Genomic DNA, 18,113 nt, shown 5'->3' on the forward strand with positions numbered 1-18,113 from the left:
CCATTACTGGGATGTTTTGGAATCTTTTATAGACAGCTGATCCCCCTACAACCACCCTCTCTGGAACCCCGCCTCTGACAATTTGTTAAAAAGATGTGCATGGCCACTTTTAGAGACTAAAGATCAGAAAGGCACCAGGTCCAGACGGTGTGATTCCCTCCTGTCTGAAAGTCTGTGTTGTCCAGCTGGCCCTCGTCTTCACACAGATTTTCAGCAAATCACTGGAGCTGAAGTCCCCTCCTGCTTCAAACACTCCACTATCATATGGGTTCCCAAGAAACCCTCCATCCGTGAACTGAACGACCACAGACCTGTCACCCTGACATGTGGTCATGAAGTCCTTTGATAGACTGGTGCTGACCCATGTGAAGGACATCACAGACCCACTGCTGGACCCCGTGCAGTTTGCCTACTGGACAAACAGGTTAGTGGACGATGCAGTCAACAGGGCACTGCATTACATCCTGGAACACCTCGACTCCCCAGGGACCTATGTATGGGTCTTCTTTGCAGACTTCACCTTGGAATTTAGCGCCATCATCCCAGACGTCCTCCACTCTAAACTGACCAAGCTCACTGTGCCTGTCCCCATCTGTCAGTAGATTGCTAGTCCACGTACAGACAGGAAGTTGAATGGTTGGCCCTGTGGTGAGGTCACAACAACCTGGAGCTGTCTGAACAGTGAAGATGACAGTGGACTTCAGGAGGAGCCCCCCCCCCCTCACCATACTCAGCAGCACTGTATCAGCAGTAAAGTCCTACAAGTTCCTGGGCTCCACTATCTCCCAGGACCTGAAGTAGACGACCAACATCAGCATCATCACCAAGAAGGCACAGCAGAGGATGTCACAAGAAGCTGTGACAGGCTCAGGAAGTTCAACCTTCCCCAGGAGCTGCTGATACAGTTCTACACAGTAACCATCGAGTCTGTTCTCTGCTACAGATAGCAATCATTTTACCTGACAAGATCAGTTGCTTTAATTGTATAGCAACAGTAAAAGGAGACATATAGCAAAAGTTTAATTGAACCTCAAGTATCTGATGAGAAGAATTTTAATCATAATGGGCCCGCAAGTAAACATTTCTCTAATGTTTACTTATGGTTCCCTCTGAAAAAGGAAACATCACTAGAGGTATTTACTAATCTGTCTTGGAGCATTAGTAAAATGGTTAAAATATGATATATGGCTGACATATATGGTTCAACTGTGGCAAAGATAATATTTTATTGCAGCATACCTAACAGCTGTGTGTTTACTGTTGTACTCCTTGCACTGATTGGATGCACGCCAGTCAGTTCCAGAGGAAGGGAGCTGAAAATAAGGGTGAGAAAAATATGATCAAAAGTCCATTTACAGTTTGCGTGTGCCAATATTTGTGAGATAATGCAGAACACTGATGTGAATTACTTTCTGCAGCTTGTTGTCTTGAAAAGGGTTGGAACAGAGAGTACAGTTGTCTTTTGGTATGAAATCAATCATGAAGGCTCCTTTCCGCTGCATGGTGACGACATCAAAGCCCTCACCCACCAAGTTGTAGCCTGGTACAAAGGCAGCGGACTCACATTCGCTGCGTGTCCCAGTCTTACAGGAGAGAACAGGGGAGTGGTATAACAGAAATAGGAGGAGACTCAGGTAGAGGGGGGATGGAAGTGAAAAGGAGAGCATGGCTGAAGTCAGAGAGAATATTTCAGACAGCTGTAGAGAGAAGATACATAAATCAATACCAATTCAGCTGTATTACACGATTATCACTGAAAATAACAATGTTCGGTCAAAGTCAAAGGTGATGGCCTTTACATATTGTAGTTTTTGTTTTTTTTAGACCAGAAAAAATCTAAATTACTGTCAGTCCCACTGAAATTTTAACTCTTCACACACATACAGTATAATACCCTTTAATGTAGCCACAAGCCTCTCTCTCAAATTGTAAACAGATAACCCAATTTTTGACTCTTGAGATCTCAGTTTTAATTGATAATTAAGGTGCTGTCAACCATTCACTCACTGCCATATGCACTGCAGGCTGATTCCCACCTTCCACCTTCTTCAGTTTACACATTAATATAATAATAATAAGAAGAAAAACATTAACACCTTTCTGGAATTTCATTTAATTTCATTTCAGACTCTGATGTAGGCCAAAGCCAAAACACTTCGGTCGTCCCATAAAGATGATCTAAACACTGCAAGTGTTGCTGGAGTTTTGACCTTTTTGTCATTTGTCATTACTTTAATGCACGACCCACATTATTTCATCAGTTTTCATTGGACTTGTTATACCAGCACAATTCTCAGCTATGCATAGCTCAAAGCCAGGTAAATAAATCTAAAATGACCAGAATTACTACAGACCACTATTTGTATGTGACACAATGTAGCTAGTATGTAGCTATTAAATGACCTGGCCATGAGTTATATTATGTTTATTAGAAAAACCCAAAAGAATTTATTACCTTGTCCTTTCTCAGCGGGGGTTTCTCAAATACTTCTGCTTTGTGTATCTTGATGGAGATGAGGAAAATGTCAACTCTAAACGTGGTGTGACTCTCGAGAGACTCTCAAATCTGCAGGTAAAATCAAACAGGGTTGTATTTAAAAAAAATACTCTGAGGAAATGTAATAAAAAAATAGGGCAAACCACATTCTGATCGAGCTGAAGAACGTCTTGTAACACTGTACTGAAGGGTTATACAGAGAAACACCCTTTTGTTTTATTCTTTTACATAAACACACAGACCTATTTCGACCTAGAGTCTAAAGATGAAAAAAGACAAAATTACCATGACATGAGTGAAGTCTGGCCTAAGAATAGTGTGTTGAATAACAGAGGTAACACAGCTGAGAGTGCTAAAACAAAGTATAAGATAAAATGAACACAGGCAAAAACTAAGAGAAACTTGCAGCAGAAAAACAGCGGAGGGCGGTCAACGCTAGAAAATACACAATAAGTCAAAATTTACTTAAACAGGAAGAAATGAAACTGCAAAACAGAACATGGAAACAAAACGAACCATTAATTAATAAAAGCAATGAGTCCTTGACAGGAGTCTGTTGCAGAGTCCATAGAGTAACAGAGGTATAAAACCCAGGGAGTGGCACCAGAGAGAAGGTACAACAACAAACTGGCAATTAGCCAGTTTAGCCAGGGAGGTGAGAGAATAACAGGCAAATAGCTGCATGCCCTGATAAGCATGCCAGGACAAGCTGCCTAACTTTGGCATTATAAACTGTGGGAAAATTTTGCACCACACCTGCCAGATCAAACACAACAATCTGTTGAAAATTCACCACAGCTGGATATGTATGGAGCCAGAATGATGACTTTAAACTTGAAAAGTAAAAGCTGACATTGAAGTAAACCCAGAACTAAACAAGAAAACACTGCCATTGAAAATTCTGCACTTAAAAATATAGAATTGGCATTGAAAAAGTATTAATACAGAAAGAAATACAATCTCCTCACTGCATTTATCAGTGTCAGTGACTTAAAATGTATGAACAGAGAATAAAGAATGTGGTGCATAAACTCCAGCTTTAGAAGTGAGAGAACCACCCCTGCATGGAACAGGGAATAATTCCCTGGAGTATAGACTGGTGGTGGTGGAGGACAGAGATGGATGACGAGAACGGAAAGGATGAAAGACAGCAGGAGACTAATGAGTCAGTCAGGAAACAAGAGAAGTACGGTGACATGATGCTTACGAGTTGGAGTCCGATGATGGTGAAAGACTCGTGATGGAGGCGCGTGGTGATGCTGATGGTGATGCTGGAGCAGGAATCTGGTGATCCTGATACTGATCTTTGGAAAACTGATCTGATGAACAGGAGTTGAATGGTATAGAGTGGGGCTGCAATCGGCAGCACTGAAATGACAACTGACGGCAGGGAGGGTGTTTTTAAAGTTTATAGGCCATAGCAGAAACTGACTGGTTAATAAGTGAAACACCTGATAGAGCTTGAAGTGGAGAGAGTGGGTGTGTACACAGTGCTTGACCTTTAGCATTCGTTCATTTCACTTGTGTTTATTTATCAAAAGAGTCCAACAGTCCAATCAATTCTTTGTAATAATTATTTTCCTCCTCCAGCTGCAGGTCTTTTTACATGTGCATCAGTTAATTTTCCCTTAAACATGCACTCACAGATCTGTAGCAACATTCAACGAGGAAACAAAGAGGAATTAGGCAAAACTTACAAAACAGAGTTTTTTTTTATTGACAGAAGAAAAGCCCCAGTGACAAGACAGTGTAACAGTTCATCTGAAACTTGAGGCTTTTAACACCAACAGAGCTGATTGTTAAAACCTTGAAGTTTTCAACTGTGCCATCTTTGCATATCCAAGAGTTTCAAATATACTTTTAAAAGTGGCATATGAAAAAAAAAATTATTCTCTTTCTGAATATTTGCAAGGGATGAAATCAATTTATCAATGTCCAATGTAAAAAAAACAAAACCAAAACAACAGTGCTTTCTCAAAGGAATCATAAACATCCTATGAAACCAAAACAATAATACAGGTGGAGAAGCTGCTCTGACACACAAACAGCAGAAACAGAAAATGTTACAGGAAAACATACGGTAGTGGTCTCATCAAAGACAAAAACTAGCTTTTGCAGATGCATTCTCAAACTTTGCTCATCATGTGAAACTGTTTCCAGCGCATTTCAACAGAGTCACAGGCACTCATGTTTGTGTATAATGGTATTGCCATGGTTAAGAAAAGCTTGAGGTCTTACCGGAATAATCTGCAGTACTCCTTGATGTTCAGTATAATTAATGTTTAATATAATATGTTTAATAATGTGATTCAGTCCATAAGCATTGTTCACTCTGTGGTGTGTCTTTAAAATATATCACAGGTCTGGATGGGTTGGACTATTGTGGGTCTATGTGTGTGTGTGTGTGTGTGTGTGTGTGTGTGTGTGTGTGTGTGTGTGTGTGTGTGAGAGAGAAGACATAGGCAGAAAGTAAAGTGTGTGGCTTCTTCCTTTCAACCAGTACGTAGAATGATGTGAACTCCGGACTCAGAAAAAACGGGGCCACTCATGTCTCCCACTTTAAGAGCAAAGGAGGCGTCTTCAAAAGGCTTCTGCATTTGACCTAAAACAGAAACACAGACACTGGCTGCTAAAGCAATGAGGCACCTTTTCACATTAAAAACAAAAATTCATAGAACGTGTACATAAACTCTGTTTAATGTAATAATTTTACTGGGTTTCATTTTCAGCTGAAGTGCAGTGTCATTTTAGCGACACTGACTAATGGCAGCCGAGTTATCTCACCACCACTGACTTCTGGAAATAGACCTTTACAAAACAGCTCATTAACCAAATATAACCAATAAATCTTCCTGCTCAAAAACATATTCAACATGCAATCTTTTCAATCTCTAAACATTATGCAGATTTCTAATAATAACACTGATCCTAGTGGGACTGCTCAAGTGCTGGGAACAACCACTGACATATATATGATGGACATGGCACCACCACCTCCCTCACTATGCAAAAATCAAACCAAAATATTGTGAATATAGCGGTTGCCATCTTGCTTTTTTTGCTACCATATTCTGAACAATAACGACCACAAGTGGGGTGACAGACAAACTTATCAAAAAATGACCACAGTGTGATAATATCTACCAAAATACCACAGAACTTATGTCTGGGAAGATTGTATTTGATTTGTACTTTTAGGTTTTAGAATGGCTCATGTCCTAAAAGCTAACATGAAGGAGGTGGGATATCTTACCTATACTCCAACCAGCGAATGAGTCAGGGTGGCGTTACTTCACTTTTACAGTCGATGGGAACAACTGAACGCTAAAGGAGTCTGGTAATAGTCGGCTGTATTTTTGCTACGATGACAATTTCATGAAAAGGCCAAAACCAACAATATGTCAGTTTCTCAATATTTCCCAATTTGCCCAGTGTAGTATATATATATGTGTGGGATCACTTCAACCATGTACCTCTGCCAAACAATCCCAGGTCTCCACCGTTCTTAGCTGAGCTGCAGTCACTGAACTGAGAAGCCAGGGACTCAAATTTCTCCTCTCCAGATTTGATCTGTTCTATGTACTCTGCACAAGAAAGAGAAAACATTACACTCAGCTATCAGACTTCTTTGAACCACTTCCCAACCACTGTGCCTTACTTACTCTGAATGAGCTCCAGGGCCTCGTCTTTAGTTCGTGTGATGTTCTGTTCCCGCCATGAAGATGGACGACGTGACTGATTATGTTTCACCAAGAGATGTGAGCAGCGCACCTGAGCGAGTGGGAAAAAAAGTGATAAACACCCCAGAATCACTAAGACTGGTCAACTGATTTAGATCCCTTATACCTTGCTGACTCACTAGTCTCTACAAACTGATGCTGCAGCCAAACTTTGCTTATACCCACAAAACTTTATAGTGTTGTGCAGATCCCAGAGTTGTCAAACATCAAATAATGATAGAATAATCCAGCATGCCGCTTTAAAATGCAATGTCAACAGTAGCAATTAATCAGTTGGCTGATTAATCCAGCCAATATTTGGAATTTTTAGATAGTCGCTGATGTCTAAGCTCATGAGGCTTATTAACAAAAAGATGTCTACAGACAGACAGTCAGCCTTGTCAGAATTTTTTTTAAACAGAATCCACATTTTTAATTACTTGTAGACATTGTTTTCAATTCAAATTATAAGGGTAGTGCAGTGTAGCAAACAGAGATGGTGCTCCAGTTTTTTAAAATACTTGAAATAACTCAAATATATTCATATATTTATATATTAGGCAAATTTGTATCTCAATTGTTATTATGAAATTGTTGCATCTAATGTAAAAAGGGGAGAAACATGACATCAGCATTATATATTGGCCATCAGCCTCGCTGCTCTCTAAAGACTGACAGCATCAACCACTGAGAAACCCATATGGGTCGACCACTCGACAACAGGGTGTGCACAAACAGCAAAGGGATTACATATGGAAACAAAACACAGCCTTCCAAAGACTCTCTCTCTACACACACGTGACTTGATCTACAGTATGAAATCAGCAGGGCATTATTCCATCCTTTCTGAAAGTGCTGCTCTAATTTCTGCAAACCACCAGGTGGCGCTGTTCTTGTTGAGTCACATGTAATGAAGCTTTAACTCTTTTTTTGGCAGGAAGCCCGAGAGCTTCATAAGGCCTCGTCCACCCACTGGGAATTTTAATCACTAATTCAGTCCTTTTTAACGTAGTAAAGGACTTTCTCACTGTGGTTTTGAAAAGTGCTGTATATTAAGTGTTTCTTGTTCTTATCATAATATGTTAAAACCATTACACAATAACCTTATCTGGCTCTCCACGGCCATCTCCCACCGGACGTTCCCACTGGCTAGCATTGGTGATATGGTTGAAGTAGTACACTTTGCCTAGAGGGCAAAAAGAGATCACTTAAAGTTAAATTTGTTAATTCATTCATTCATTCATTTTTTGCATAAAAGAGGCAAAGGAACAGATGGACAAAGACAACACTGACATATTATCACACTGTAAAGCTGATATGGCACTCACAAACATTTTGAGCTTCATAAACACAGATGTGTATTGCATTGGAGTGCATACAATTGGACAGGTGTACCTAATAAAGTGGCTAGTGAGTGTATGAGATTCAGGCATTCTGCAATCATTCATTCATTCATTCATTCATGGCAGGCTGCCGCAGCAAACTCTGGATGGATGTACAGAGTTTAAATGCAGAACAAAGAATAGCCTAAACTGAGGTACTGGATTCAGGACAAACATTTATTTCCTTGGTTTCTCCCTAATTGTGTTAGCAAACAATTTCTTAGTTTACACATATTAGAAATGTTCAGCAGCATTTTAATTCATCTGACCATCTGCTGCATGCGAGTCCAAAGTTCATCCTCATTTTAGCTCTGTCTTGTGTACACCAACTTCTTATGATTCTTTAGCTACAGTGAGCCTACCAGAGCTTTCTATTGCAGTTGAAAACAACCTTAAGCTCCCAACTGACCTATAAGCAATCAGGTTGCATCAAACATTCCCTCTGTGTTGTCTGAACACAGCTTGATTTATGTGTCCATAAATCACTGTAATTAAAAGATCACGTTTGCTGACTCCACTTTCTCCGCTATGAGGATGATCTGTTGTACAGGGTTATTCACTCTTATCGCATTGATGTTGCCCGTGCTGCAGGTGGTGGCTACATTGAACACTTGTAAGACAAGAAATAAAAGTTGATTGTGAGTAGAATACTTGTGCTGGAGTTTTGTATTACTTTTCCTTAATAAAATATTGCATAAGGAAATCGGTTCATTCTTTTCGAATAACCCTGTATAACAGAGTGAAGTGAATATTTTTGGGTTTTGGACTGTTGGTCAGACAAAACAAAAATACTTGACCTTGTGATCTGGGAAACTGCCATGGGCATTTTCTTCAATGTTTTTCATGATTAACAAATTTGATAAGAGATAATTAAAACAGTTGTCAGCTGCAGTCCTCATTTGAAGATAGGCCATTCAAAGTTTGCCACAGGGGTTGTGTGAACTTTTTTTCTTTAAAAATCTACACAATATGTTTGAAAACGTTTGTATAGTCCTGTAAAAGTGTGAGAAACTCAGCCCGCATGTAACGCGCTGGGGCACCATGACGTCATTGAAGGCCCTGCAGGTTGAATGAACCAGCTCTGGCGCGATTATAAAACAACATATTTAGTAAAAGCCAAGCACCACATTTAAGAAAACACAGATATTGCGCTGAGATGTGTATCTTGATCTTCACACTCTCCTCCTTTAACTTAAAGCTCCTTCTTTATTCTCCTTCAGTAAACCACTATACTGGAGCTGCTAGCTAGCGTTAGTAAGCTAAATATACTAGATAGCTCCCATAGCGCCATTTAGCTGGCTAGTTATTACATCTGGCCTCTCCTGGCTTCTGTTTTATTACCTGAACTGCGGCTCATTCTCTTCTCCCATCCAGGCGGTAGCTTCTCCTCGTCTGCCATTTTTAGCAGTGTTTTCAAATTTAATTTCAGTGTAGCTGCGATGTAACAGTATGAACTGCAGCTAGGCAAATTACGACAGTTATCAACGTATTTACGGTACGAGTTGTTTTTAGACTCAGGTCCGCCCCAATACAGTTCTCTGTCCCATTATAGGCTTGTCGAGACTGTCAATCAATCATATGTCCATTTTATTGGTCAAGAGACTAATACGTAAATTAAACCAGCTTTACGGTAAGTAGTATCGAGAGCGTGCCAGAAAATATCAAGAAAAACGCGATATTTCTACTGTGTATCTTAAGGTAGGAATCTCATGTTCACCAGATTGTAATAGATATTAAGGAATGCTTGGCATTTTCCAGACAGAATATTGGTTAACGCGTTAACATTGGACACATTGATCTGGACAATACATGACGCTGTTAGCTAATGTTAGCTAACTTTAAGCACAACAACCTGCCTGATTTAAACCGTGTTAAAGGATTTGCTTCTTCAATGTGGCATACAGTAAATGACCATAAGTAATACTTTCTATCAACATGTACGATTATCACGGCCCAGTATAGTAGAATGGTTTGGATAGGATCAGCACTAACACGTTATGCTAACGCTGTCTCTGTTTTTCAGTTGATAGGATACGAAGATGATCGAGGTTGTTTGCAACGATCGCCTGGGCAAGAAAGTCCGGGTCAAGTGCAAGTATCCTTAACTGAAAGTGCGGAGACAACGCCGAATTAATATGTCATCCCACGTGTGTAATATCTGGGTCCATGTGCAGCTAACCTGGAGTTGTTCAGTTGAGACAAACTTAGATTTTACATGTAAGTGTAGTTTTGAGCTGTTGTCAGAGCAAAACTCTTCAAATTCAGTCACTGCTGCTGCTTCACTGTAGGCCCTCCAGTTTGTTTCCACTCTGAGGATGTTTCAGAAGTGTCAAAAACAATCCCAGCTCAATTAAACCACGTTTGTAGAAGAGAGCTTTGCTGATAGATTTAACAAGGAATATATTCTGTGGCATCACACTGCTCCCTCCTTAACCCCCATATTTCAAGCTCTGAGGATACAATTGGAGATCTGAAGAAGCTCATTGCTGCCCAGACAGGAACACGGCACGACAAGATTGTATTAAAGAAATGGTAAAGCTGTCATCAGGGATTCTGCTCTCCTCGACCCTAACGTGTTTTGGTGGCTGTCTTCTATCTGCTTTTAAATGTACCACTTATGTTTCCACAGGTATACCATATTCAAGGACCATGTTTCTCTGGGTGACTGTATCCTTGAAGCAATCTTTTCAGCTGCTGTCTCAGTATTAGTAGCTTGGTATTGATAGTACCAGTTTTATATTTATCTTTTGTACTTTAAAAGTAAGCCTTAGCTCATTATCACAAATGATTAAATTGTGCAGGTGGATGGTGGTGGTGGCGGCTGTACATACTGCAAGTATATTGGCACCGATATAGAATCTGTGGGTTGACAACATTAACTGATAATTGCCTGTCTACTATGACCGATACCATAACTAAAAACATTGCAATTGGAGAAGTAAGAAATGAAGGATAAATTTTAGTTTGACCATATTTTTTTAGTATTTCAGTAGTCTGTGCAGAAATTGTAGTTGGTTTATGACAGCCCCATTTTCTCCCAAGTGCTAAGAGATGACAATGCCATAAATATAACAAATTCATCTATCTGCTTGATGTTGAAACATGTTTTTACTGTTATGTGATTATATGGGTTTTAGCAATGCTTGTTTATAATTAATTGTGATATACTTCTGAATGTACTATTTTTTTTTTCTCAAATGAAAACAGGAGATTTTTTCTGATGCTTTTATAGCAGTAAACTTGTACCAAACAGATTCCACAACTGTTCTATCCTCATCTGTTGTACTTAACCAAGACTTCTGCAGATGAAATCCATGATGGGATGAACCTGGAGCTGTACTACCAGTAGACTGGAGAAAGACCACAAGTCACGGCCATGCAGGCAACGCTCTTACTTGTTATATACACACACAAAATGGATGGAATCTTGCAGAAAACCACCATGATCATACATCTGAAATGGATGAGCGCAAGACAGACATTGATCTCAGTTTTAGCTTTTAATTTTTGCCCACAAATCATTATGTGAAACATATGTTATTGTTCTACAATTATTTTTGTTTTGATATTTTGGAAGTAAAGCAGATATTTACATACTCAAAAGACTGTGTCCTGGTCATAGCTGTGTTCTCCTTCCGGAAGTGACTGCTAGGTTACCGTTGCAAACAACCATTTCAGTTGCCCCAAATATACTTATGGGCTAAAAGAATATGGACACGTTTGTCCTTTGCTACGTTGGTCTTGGTTGTAGAATGTTCCTAGCTAGATTTACTCAAGTATAAATTTGAGATACTTCAGTATTACAATTTTTGTTACTTTATACTGTAACTCACATTTTAGAGGGAAATATTGTTTGGCCCATTACTGTACTGGTTTACTTTACTGGTCAGATTTTTCATGCATGCAGTGTATCTGATCAGTTTATTAATGTATGCTCAGTTGCTAATTTATTAGGAACACCTTGATAAAATGTTATGTAAAAAAAATTCTCACTTCATAAAGATTTTATTGTAATGCTGTGTGGTATTATAGTTTTTGTTTAGCTTACCCTACCCTCATTGATATATTGACATACAATCGAAATACCTTTCAGCATAACTCAGTACAGTTTGGCCACAAACTGCAGCCTCTACAGTGACCATAAAGTTAAATTAACACCTCTCCAAAACAGTTTCAGCAAAATCTAAACATAACCTTCAGCTTATTGCAGGATTGTTGTATTCGACTGTACTGAATTAAACTGGCAATTGAGAATATTTTTGTAGAAAAAACTACCCAACAATGTACTTTATAAAGCTGTGAGAAAGCACCTCCTAAACCAGCTACAACATTGAAGTTCTGCATACATATTGAGTAAATTTACCAATTTAATAATGTATATATCTTATAATCACTGAAAAGTGACATTTCTTAAGTAACATATTGTGATGGAGTAGTTTCACATTGTGGTACTGATACTTTTAACAAAGTAGAGGTTTTGTATATTCACAGTTTTGTGTGGGCTCTTTTTCAGTGATTTGGTCCAGACACCCTAGTTCCATTTAATCCTATAAAACCATTTGTATCATATTTGCTATGCGAGTTTCTGAGCCAAAAAAAAAATTGCCAAAAATGCCTCATGTATCAAATGTGATACAAAAATAAACAAAATATGGCACATTTATTCCCATACGCCTAGACTGTCTATGCATAATTGGCAAATAAAAATCTTGAATTTTCTTTTGGATTTTGTTAAAAGGTTTAATAAACATCTCAGTTCCAAAACATTAGAATGTTCTGGCTATTTTTTGATGTGTCAGGCTTTACAGGGTTAATGGAAATCTTAATGTTAGAGCACAGAATCATACTTAGTAGTGGGTTGGCAACTTTGTGGCAGCAATTTGGGAAAAGCTGTTACAAGTTTTAACTCGACAGTGCCCTCATGTACAACGTGAGGTCCATAAGGAAATTGTTTTCACAGTTTGGTGATGAAATCGACACAGAGAACCCTGACTACAGCACCATCAAACACCTTTGGGATAAACTGGAATGCTGACTGTGAGCCTGGTCTTACTGTCCAACATCAGTTCTCAACCTCATTAATGCTGTCGTGGCTCAATGGGAGCAAATCCCAGGTTACAAAATCTTGTGAAAAACCCTCCAGACAAGAGGCGATTGTTACAGAAGTAGTACAATGTTTGTGGTTTTGAAATAAGGCGTTCAGCAGTCATACACCACTGGGTGTAAATGTACACTTTGTTCCAAGTTAGTGGTATGTACATAAGACACCGTCAGGTTAGCTGAACAAAAGTTTTATTCACATCCCTAGACAGTCATTAGATCACAACCAACACCATCTCTCTCACACGCACACGCTCACACGTTCGTGCATATGGGTTAATGCAATCGAAGGAAACCAGGAATCACATAGACCCCTACAGACAAAATATGGACCTACACATCTCTGGAGTTATGTCAGCAGTAGTCTGAGTAGTCCTCCTCCACATAGTTTGCTGGAAATAACCCCACCTGGAAACACAGAACCAGTACAGGTAAGACAAGAAGCCTCAAAAGCTGTCATTTTTAGTGTGTTTTTTGATGTTTGCTAACTCTCACCCGGCCGTACACCTCTCCTTTCCACCAACCGCTTTGACCTTTCTTGGAGAGGATCTTGATGGTATCTCCTTCCCGCAGCGACAGCTCTGTGCGGTCTCTGGCTGAGAAGTCATATCTGGCCCTCGCTACACCAAAACCCTTCAAGCTGCCCCCTGTGAGACAGAACCCACATTGCAGCATGGATAAGTTTAAAAATAACAGTCTTGACATTTTGTCTTATTCAGTTTCTTGCTGAGAGCAACCTGTTAAGCATCAAGCTGCAGCCAGGAGAGGCAGCTTAGCATAAACAGGGGGAACTGCTAGTGTGGTTCTGTCCAAAAAAAAAAAAAAAAAATCTTCATAACCACATGTAAAACCATAACTTGTCATTTTCAGACTTCTGTTTTAGACGGATTAAACTGACTAGCTATAACATATTATTTTCCAGTTTTAAAAATGCTGGTGGAAGGATTTTTAGGTGATGCTGATGTTAGTATTTACCTCAAAGCACCACTGGGCCTAAGAACAGCTAGTATGGCTGTAGACTCTGAGTCTTGTTCAGTTTTTGGACAGACAAATTACTGGGGAACAGGGGGAAAGTGTTTCACACTCTTCTGTCTGTAGCTTCCTATTTAACACACAGATATGATTGTGGAAACACAAATAAATGTATTTCCCAACATGTCAAATTACTCCTTTAACACGATCATCATCAGGGTGGTGTGATGTGACAGATGCACTGTACCTGGTGTGGCATTCAGTGTATTGTTAGACGAGTTGCTTTGCTCAGGTTGTTTGTAGGGGGTATGCAGAGTGGTGTCCACATCTTTGAAGTACTCCTTCAAAGAGTTCTTCTGGTAAAACTGAATCATCTCCTAACAAAGAAAGAACAGCAATAGGAAGAGAAGGTGAGCGTGAGAAAAGTATGACAGATGATGAATGTGGCTTGAGAGGTTAGGTCATTCACACATGCACCAATGCAAGAAATAGTTTAAGCACGTTTCCTGTGGTCGGTGTAATCAGGTTTCAGTTGGATGAGGGTGTCAAACTTACAGTTAAACCTTTGAATGCTTTCTTCTCATTGATGCGATACAAGCCTTCACTAGATGTGATCTTAATGTGTCGGATGTCCATGTTGAACCTGGGGGAGAGGAAACATTTGGATATGAAAGATGAATGCTGGTGTGATGACATCAATGAGTGAGATAATACTGCTTCGAGATGAATAAGGCTGAAGTAGTGAAAGTTGATTTGATTTGATTTGATTTGATTTATTCTTTCAAACATGTAGAAACAGAAGATATCAACACACACACACATAATTACACAAATCCAATCAATGCTAATCCAGAATCAGTTCAGTGTTTTGGAAATTTTAGACTCATACAACTCACAATGAGGCTAAATGGTGAATTTAGCCTTGTTCAGTTTTAAGCCCGAATGATTCAGCAGCTCTTTCCAAAAGACGGAAAACAGACATACTAATCTTTTGTTGGAAAAGTTGTTTCCCTGCTTATGAGTGGAAGTGAAACTAGTTCAAAGATACTCAGCAATTTATTGAAACTAGCCTGAGCTCATCATTTAACATAGCATAAAAGAGATCTGGATGTGTAGGTTATTAGGCTTCATTTAGTTAGAAAGCAAAAGCTTTTCAGACATCTATATAAGTATATAAGATGTGCAACTGATGTTTTCATTATTACTAATTCTATTCTGGATCAATTGGTTGATCCTTTGGTCTATAAAATGTCAGAAAATTGTAAAAAAAAATAAAATAAAATAAAATAAAATAAAAAATCTCCATAACAATTTCTCAGAGACCAAGTGAATGTTTTCAAATAGCTTGTTTTGTCTAATCAATAGTATAAAACCCAAAGAAAATATCCATCAGAACCTGGAACCAGAGAATTTGGGGCATTTTTGGTTGAAGATGATTTAAATGATCCATCAGCTATTAAAATAGTTGCTGAAATTTCTAATTGATCAATCACAGTTACATACAACCATTGCTATTTCAGCATCTACCTACTTTTAATATTATATTTAACCAGGGAATCTAAATAAAAGTGTCATTTTATCACTACATCTAGTCCAGTTTTAGCCTCTGCACATCTTTGACCTGCAAATCATCAAATCAGTGTTTACTGTGAGGGAAACCGCAAGAACTTACAATAAGATATTAAACATTTATCCAATTCTGGGTATGTAGAAACAATTATACCAAAAATCAAACAGTGCTTTTATTGATGAGTTGTGAGACTTACTTGATGCTGATAGCAAACTCTCCTCCATCTTTCTGCCGCACCAGAAAGGTTCCATCAGATCGGGATATTAACAGGTTTTTGGCCGCCGTTCTGTCCATGTTCCCTGCAAACCTTGAATCACAGTGAGAATCATGTTATTATCTGCTTTGCAAGGTGAGCTCATTTTTGAAAGAGGAAACAGCGATATTCAAGGTACACAGTAGTTATTTAGCACAAGGAGTGTATAGACAATTATTGAACACAATATAATGTATTTACATGTAGTTACAAGGTCATTTTAGTGTTTATTAATGTACAGTTTTTGTCAGCAATTATTTCTTCTTGTTTTAATAAAGACAAATAGAATTGTATTACAGCTGTTTTACTATATTATTATTCATTCATTGCCTGCAGCCTCAGAAGCAGTTACAGTTAGTGACAAATACCTCAACAAACACTTACACTTACAAGTCATTACATACAGATTTTAAATGCTAAATAAGGGGACTTTAAAATGTTACAAGAGTGGCTTTGTGTTTAGAAATATTATGTGACTGCTGGGGCCTTTATTATGTATGAACTCAGTGACAGAGAACAGGTTGTAAAGGTTATTTGCAAAAATCGTGAGAGGAACTACTGCAGATCCTGTAAGAGTCACAGTGATACACCACATCCTAAGTCCACCAATGTCTTTCAGTGTCTGGTTCTGTTTTTGTGGCTATAAAGTAGTGCTTTTTCTTGTCAACTCTTTAGTGAGTCTCTGTGAGTGCACCGCATTACAGGAAGAAATAAAGCTATGCAGTCAGTTGTTTGGTCAGGAAGTGATTTAAACTAGTTCCTGTTAATACTCACCAGCTGAAGCCAGAAAAGTCGGGTGCTGGTCTCTGGGAAAGGTGAGATCACACAGAGGTTAGAAAACTTTGTGAAAGTCTGTGGTCATGGTGGTAACTGTTCTTCACTTCCTAATGTGTTGGTTTCAGTATAGCAAATGGCAGCCAGCTGGTGCAAGTGGACAGAAAAGAATGAACTACACTGAACACACTGAACATACTGTACATGTCTCTTGTTTGTGTGTTTCTTGTCACAAGTTTTTATGGCATTTTCAGTTTGGCGAACAGCGAGGGTTCTTACTCACAGTGATGTAGGGCTGAACCTTTTGGCACGGGAACCACCCTATTTGACTGGCAGTCAAGTTTCGTCCCTGAGTGAGACACACAGCAACAAATCACATGGTTGGACTGGGTGGATAAAGCAGTCATTGCAACATATACATGAATCAGCAGAGCAACATGAGTAAGTAACTTATAAGCAATGCCCACCCTCAGAAATATTACTCATATAGCATTTATATTAATCTGAGGCATTTTATACTAAATTAGTGAGGAAGTCTTGCAAAGTGAACAGCATCTGTGTGGTGACATCAGAAGATGATTTATGGATAAATGAGTGACAATTTGTGTTAAGACTTGTAACTAGCATTAAAACTGTTTGAGGGTAAAAGCTTTATTAAACACTGTGGCTCATCAGTATGACAATTTAAGCACAAAACCAAAGCCCTCACATTACTTTCAATTTTCCCTCAACAAACCTCAAGTGTTAAATCAATGAAACTGTTGTGTTCATTCATTTTAGTACCATTTAAAATCAGTTGCAGAAGTTTGGTAAAGATTTCCAGTCATCACAGTAAAAATTAAAATACAAGACCTTTTATATTCATTGTTTGACAATAAGTGTTAAATAGTGTTTATTTAATAACTAAGTGTAAGTAGTAAGGAATTCATACACCAACCTGCAAGGGTATGCTTTGGAAAATAATCAGCAGCTAGGTAAATGCCATCTAATCTTGATTGTGAGGTCTTTGCAACAGAATTTATTTAGACTTGTCATAATAGGACAAGCACAGGTATTACTAATAACATAAATAATAGTTCTATTCTATTAAAATGTCCCAATAAAATATGACATTCTGACAATGAGCCAGCATGAACAACACCAGGACAGAAGTAACTAAACAGAATTCAACCATTAGGTTTGATTTATTTGATTTATCAACCATTAGGTTTGATTGATTTTTTTTTTTTTTGTCCTAAGATGGCGCCGGTGTATGTGGCTGGCCGTCTGCGGCTGTGGTGTTTGTGGTTTGTTTTAATATGTTTGTTACACTGTTTTCATAACACCTCGTCTGCCCTGGTATATGATCGCCTTACCCTTATTAGTATCAGGGCCTCAATGGAGAAGTTGCTCGTTTTCGAGCCGGGAAAGCCATCAAAGAGCTTTCCTCCATTTCTGGCAGCTGTTCCACCGTATCTGTACCGTTCTCCCTGCGGCTTACCACGAAGGAAGGGTCGGAAACGGGGAAAGAGAGGAGGGGTGGTGGTGAGGCTTAAGTCTGAACCTTGGCTAAATGAAAACACCCATTCACTTAAACTGGTTTGTAGGCGGGCAGAGCGGAAGTGGAAAAAAGATCGTCTTCACATTTCGCTGGATATTTTAAAAAACCGATTAAGAGATTATCAAAGTGCTGTCAAACATGCTAGAGCTCAATACTTTTCCTGGCTTATTGTAAACAATTGTCATAGACCCAGGGTGTTGTTCAGCACCATAAATGCGGTCTTATATCCATCTACTGCTGCTTGGACGGATGTGTCCTCCGCTACTTGTAATGAGTTTCTTCAATTTTTTGTGGATAAAATTGTTA

At 38.9% G+C, this 18,113-nt stretch overlaps 4 protein-coding genes across 6 annotated transcripts in view; 1 reads left to right on the forward strand and 3 right to left on the reverse strand.

The window, feature by feature from the left end:
• The window catches only part of LOC109973287 (perforin-1-like), a 9,345-nt gene extending 5,428 nt beyond the window's left edge, over positions 1 to 3,917 (reverse strand). The window contains exons 1-4 of the mRNA XM_020622756.1: positions 3,705 to 3,917; positions 2,456 to 2,566; positions 1,410 to 1,669; positions 1,240 to 1,313 (exon numbers count right to left, since the gene is read on the reverse strand). Of these exons, the coding sequence (XP_020478412.1) occupies positions 1,240 to 1,313; positions 1,410 to 1,667 (332 nt within the window). The 5' untranslated portion in view covers positions 1,668 to 1,669; positions 2,456 to 2,566; positions 3,705 to 3,917. The remainder of the gene's footprint in view (positions 1 to 1,239; positions 1,314 to 1,409; positions 1,670 to 2,455; positions 2,567 to 3,704) is intronic.
• A 981-nt stretch (positions 3,918 to 4,898) lies between these two features.
• pin1 (peptidylprolyl cis/trans isomerase, NIMA-interacting 1) lies at positions 4,899 to 9,107 on the reverse strand. 2 transcript variants are annotated; one of them, XM_020622757.1, is made up of 5 exons: positions 8,940 to 9,107; positions 7,320 to 7,402; positions 6,160 to 6,268; positions 5,971 to 6,081; positions 4,899 to 5,099 (listed from the first exon to the last, which is right to left on the reverse strand). In XM_020622757.1, exons 1-5 carry the CDS (start codon positions 8,995 to 8,997, stop codon positions 4,990 to 4,992), a joined length of 471 nt encoding a protein of 156 aa, XP_020478413.1. In that variant the 5' UTR covers positions 8,998 to 9,107; the 3' UTR covers positions 4,899 to 4,989. The 2 variants fall into 2 exon arrangements, with proteins under 2 accessions (XP_020478413.1, XP_020478414.1); XM_020622758.1 differs by lacking the exon at positions 4,899 to 5,099 and adding an exon at positions 5,141 to 5,856.
• Positions 9,108 to 9,205: 98 nt separating this feature from the next.
• Positions 9,206 to 11,201, forward strand: ubl5 (ubiquitin like 5). 2 transcript variants are annotated; one of them, XM_020622760.1, is made up of 5 exons: positions 9,206 to 9,228; positions 9,622 to 9,693; positions 10,047 to 10,130; positions 10,228 to 10,265; positions 10,904 to 11,201. In XM_020622760.1, the coding sequence occupies exons 2-5, from the start codon at positions 9,638 to 9,640 to the stop codon at positions 10,945 to 10,947; spliced, it is 222 nt and encodes a 73-aa protein (XP_020478416.1). In that variant the 5' UTR covers positions 9,206 to 9,228; positions 9,622 to 9,637; the 3' UTR covers positions 10,948 to 11,201. The 2 variants fall into 2 exon arrangements, with proteins under 2 accessions (XP_020478416.1, XP_020478415.1); XM_020622759.1 differs by having other exon boundaries at positions 9,207 to 9,296.
• A 1,154-nt stretch (positions 11,202 to 12,355) lies between these two features.
• vav1 (vav guanine nucleotide exchange factor 1) overlaps positions 12,356 to 18,113 on the reverse strand; it is a 28,030-nt gene continuing 22,272 nt past the window's right edge. The window contains exons 23-29 of the mRNA XM_020622754.1: positions 16,551 to 16,616; positions 16,268 to 16,299; positions 15,437 to 15,547; positions 14,226 to 14,313; positions 13,918 to 14,047; positions 13,194 to 13,345; positions 12,356 to 13,106 (exon numbers count right to left, since the gene is read on the reverse strand). Of these exons, the coding sequence (XP_020478410.1) occupies positions 13,053 to 13,106; positions 13,194 to 13,345; positions 13,918 to 14,047; positions 14,226 to 14,313; positions 15,437 to 15,547; positions 16,268 to 16,299; positions 16,551 to 16,616 (633 nt within the window). The 3' untranslated portion in view covers positions 12,356 to 13,052. The remainder of the gene's footprint in view (positions 13,107 to 13,193; positions 13,346 to 13,917; positions 14,048 to 14,225; positions 14,314 to 15,436; positions 15,548 to 16,267; positions 16,300 to 16,550; positions 16,617 to 18,113) is intronic.

The sequence above is a fragment of the Monopterus albus genome, unplaced genomic scaffold, assembly GCF_001952655.1.
Source record: "Monopterus albus unplaced genomic scaffold, M_albus_1.0 scaffold288.1, whole genome shotgun sequence".
Taxonomy (NCBI): Eukaryota; Metazoa; Chordata; class Actinopteri; order Synbranchiformes; family Synbranchidae; genus Monopterus; species Monopterus albus.

Excerpts from the sequence above, each read along its gene's own strand:
- ubl5 (XM_020622760.1), top strand. The coding sequence starts at position 9,638 with ATGATCGAGGTTGTTTGCAACGATCGCCTGGGCAAGAAAGTCCGGGTC. Across the intron at positions 10,131-10,227 it reads AAGATTGTATTAAAGAAATG|GTATACCATATTCAAGGACC; the intron begins GTAAAGCTGTCA and ends ATGTTTCCACAG. Across the intron at positions 10,266-10,903 it reads CCATGTTTCTCTGGGTGACT|ATGAAATCCATGATGGGATG; the intron begins GTATCCTTGAAG and ends AGACTTCTGCAG.
- pin1 (XM_020622757.1), bottom strand. The coding sequence starts at position 8,997 with ATGGCAGACGAGGAGAAGCTACCGCCTGGATGGGAGAAGAGAATGAGC. Across the intron at positions 7,403-8,939 it reads GAGAATGAGCCGCAGTTCAG|GCAAAGTGTACTACTTCAAC; the intron begins GTAATAAAACAG and ends TTTGCCCTCTAG. Across the intron at positions 6,082-6,159 it reads GGCCCTGGAGCTCATTCAGA|AGTACATAGAACAGATCAAA; the intron begins GTAAGTAAGGCA and ends TTTCTTGTGCAG.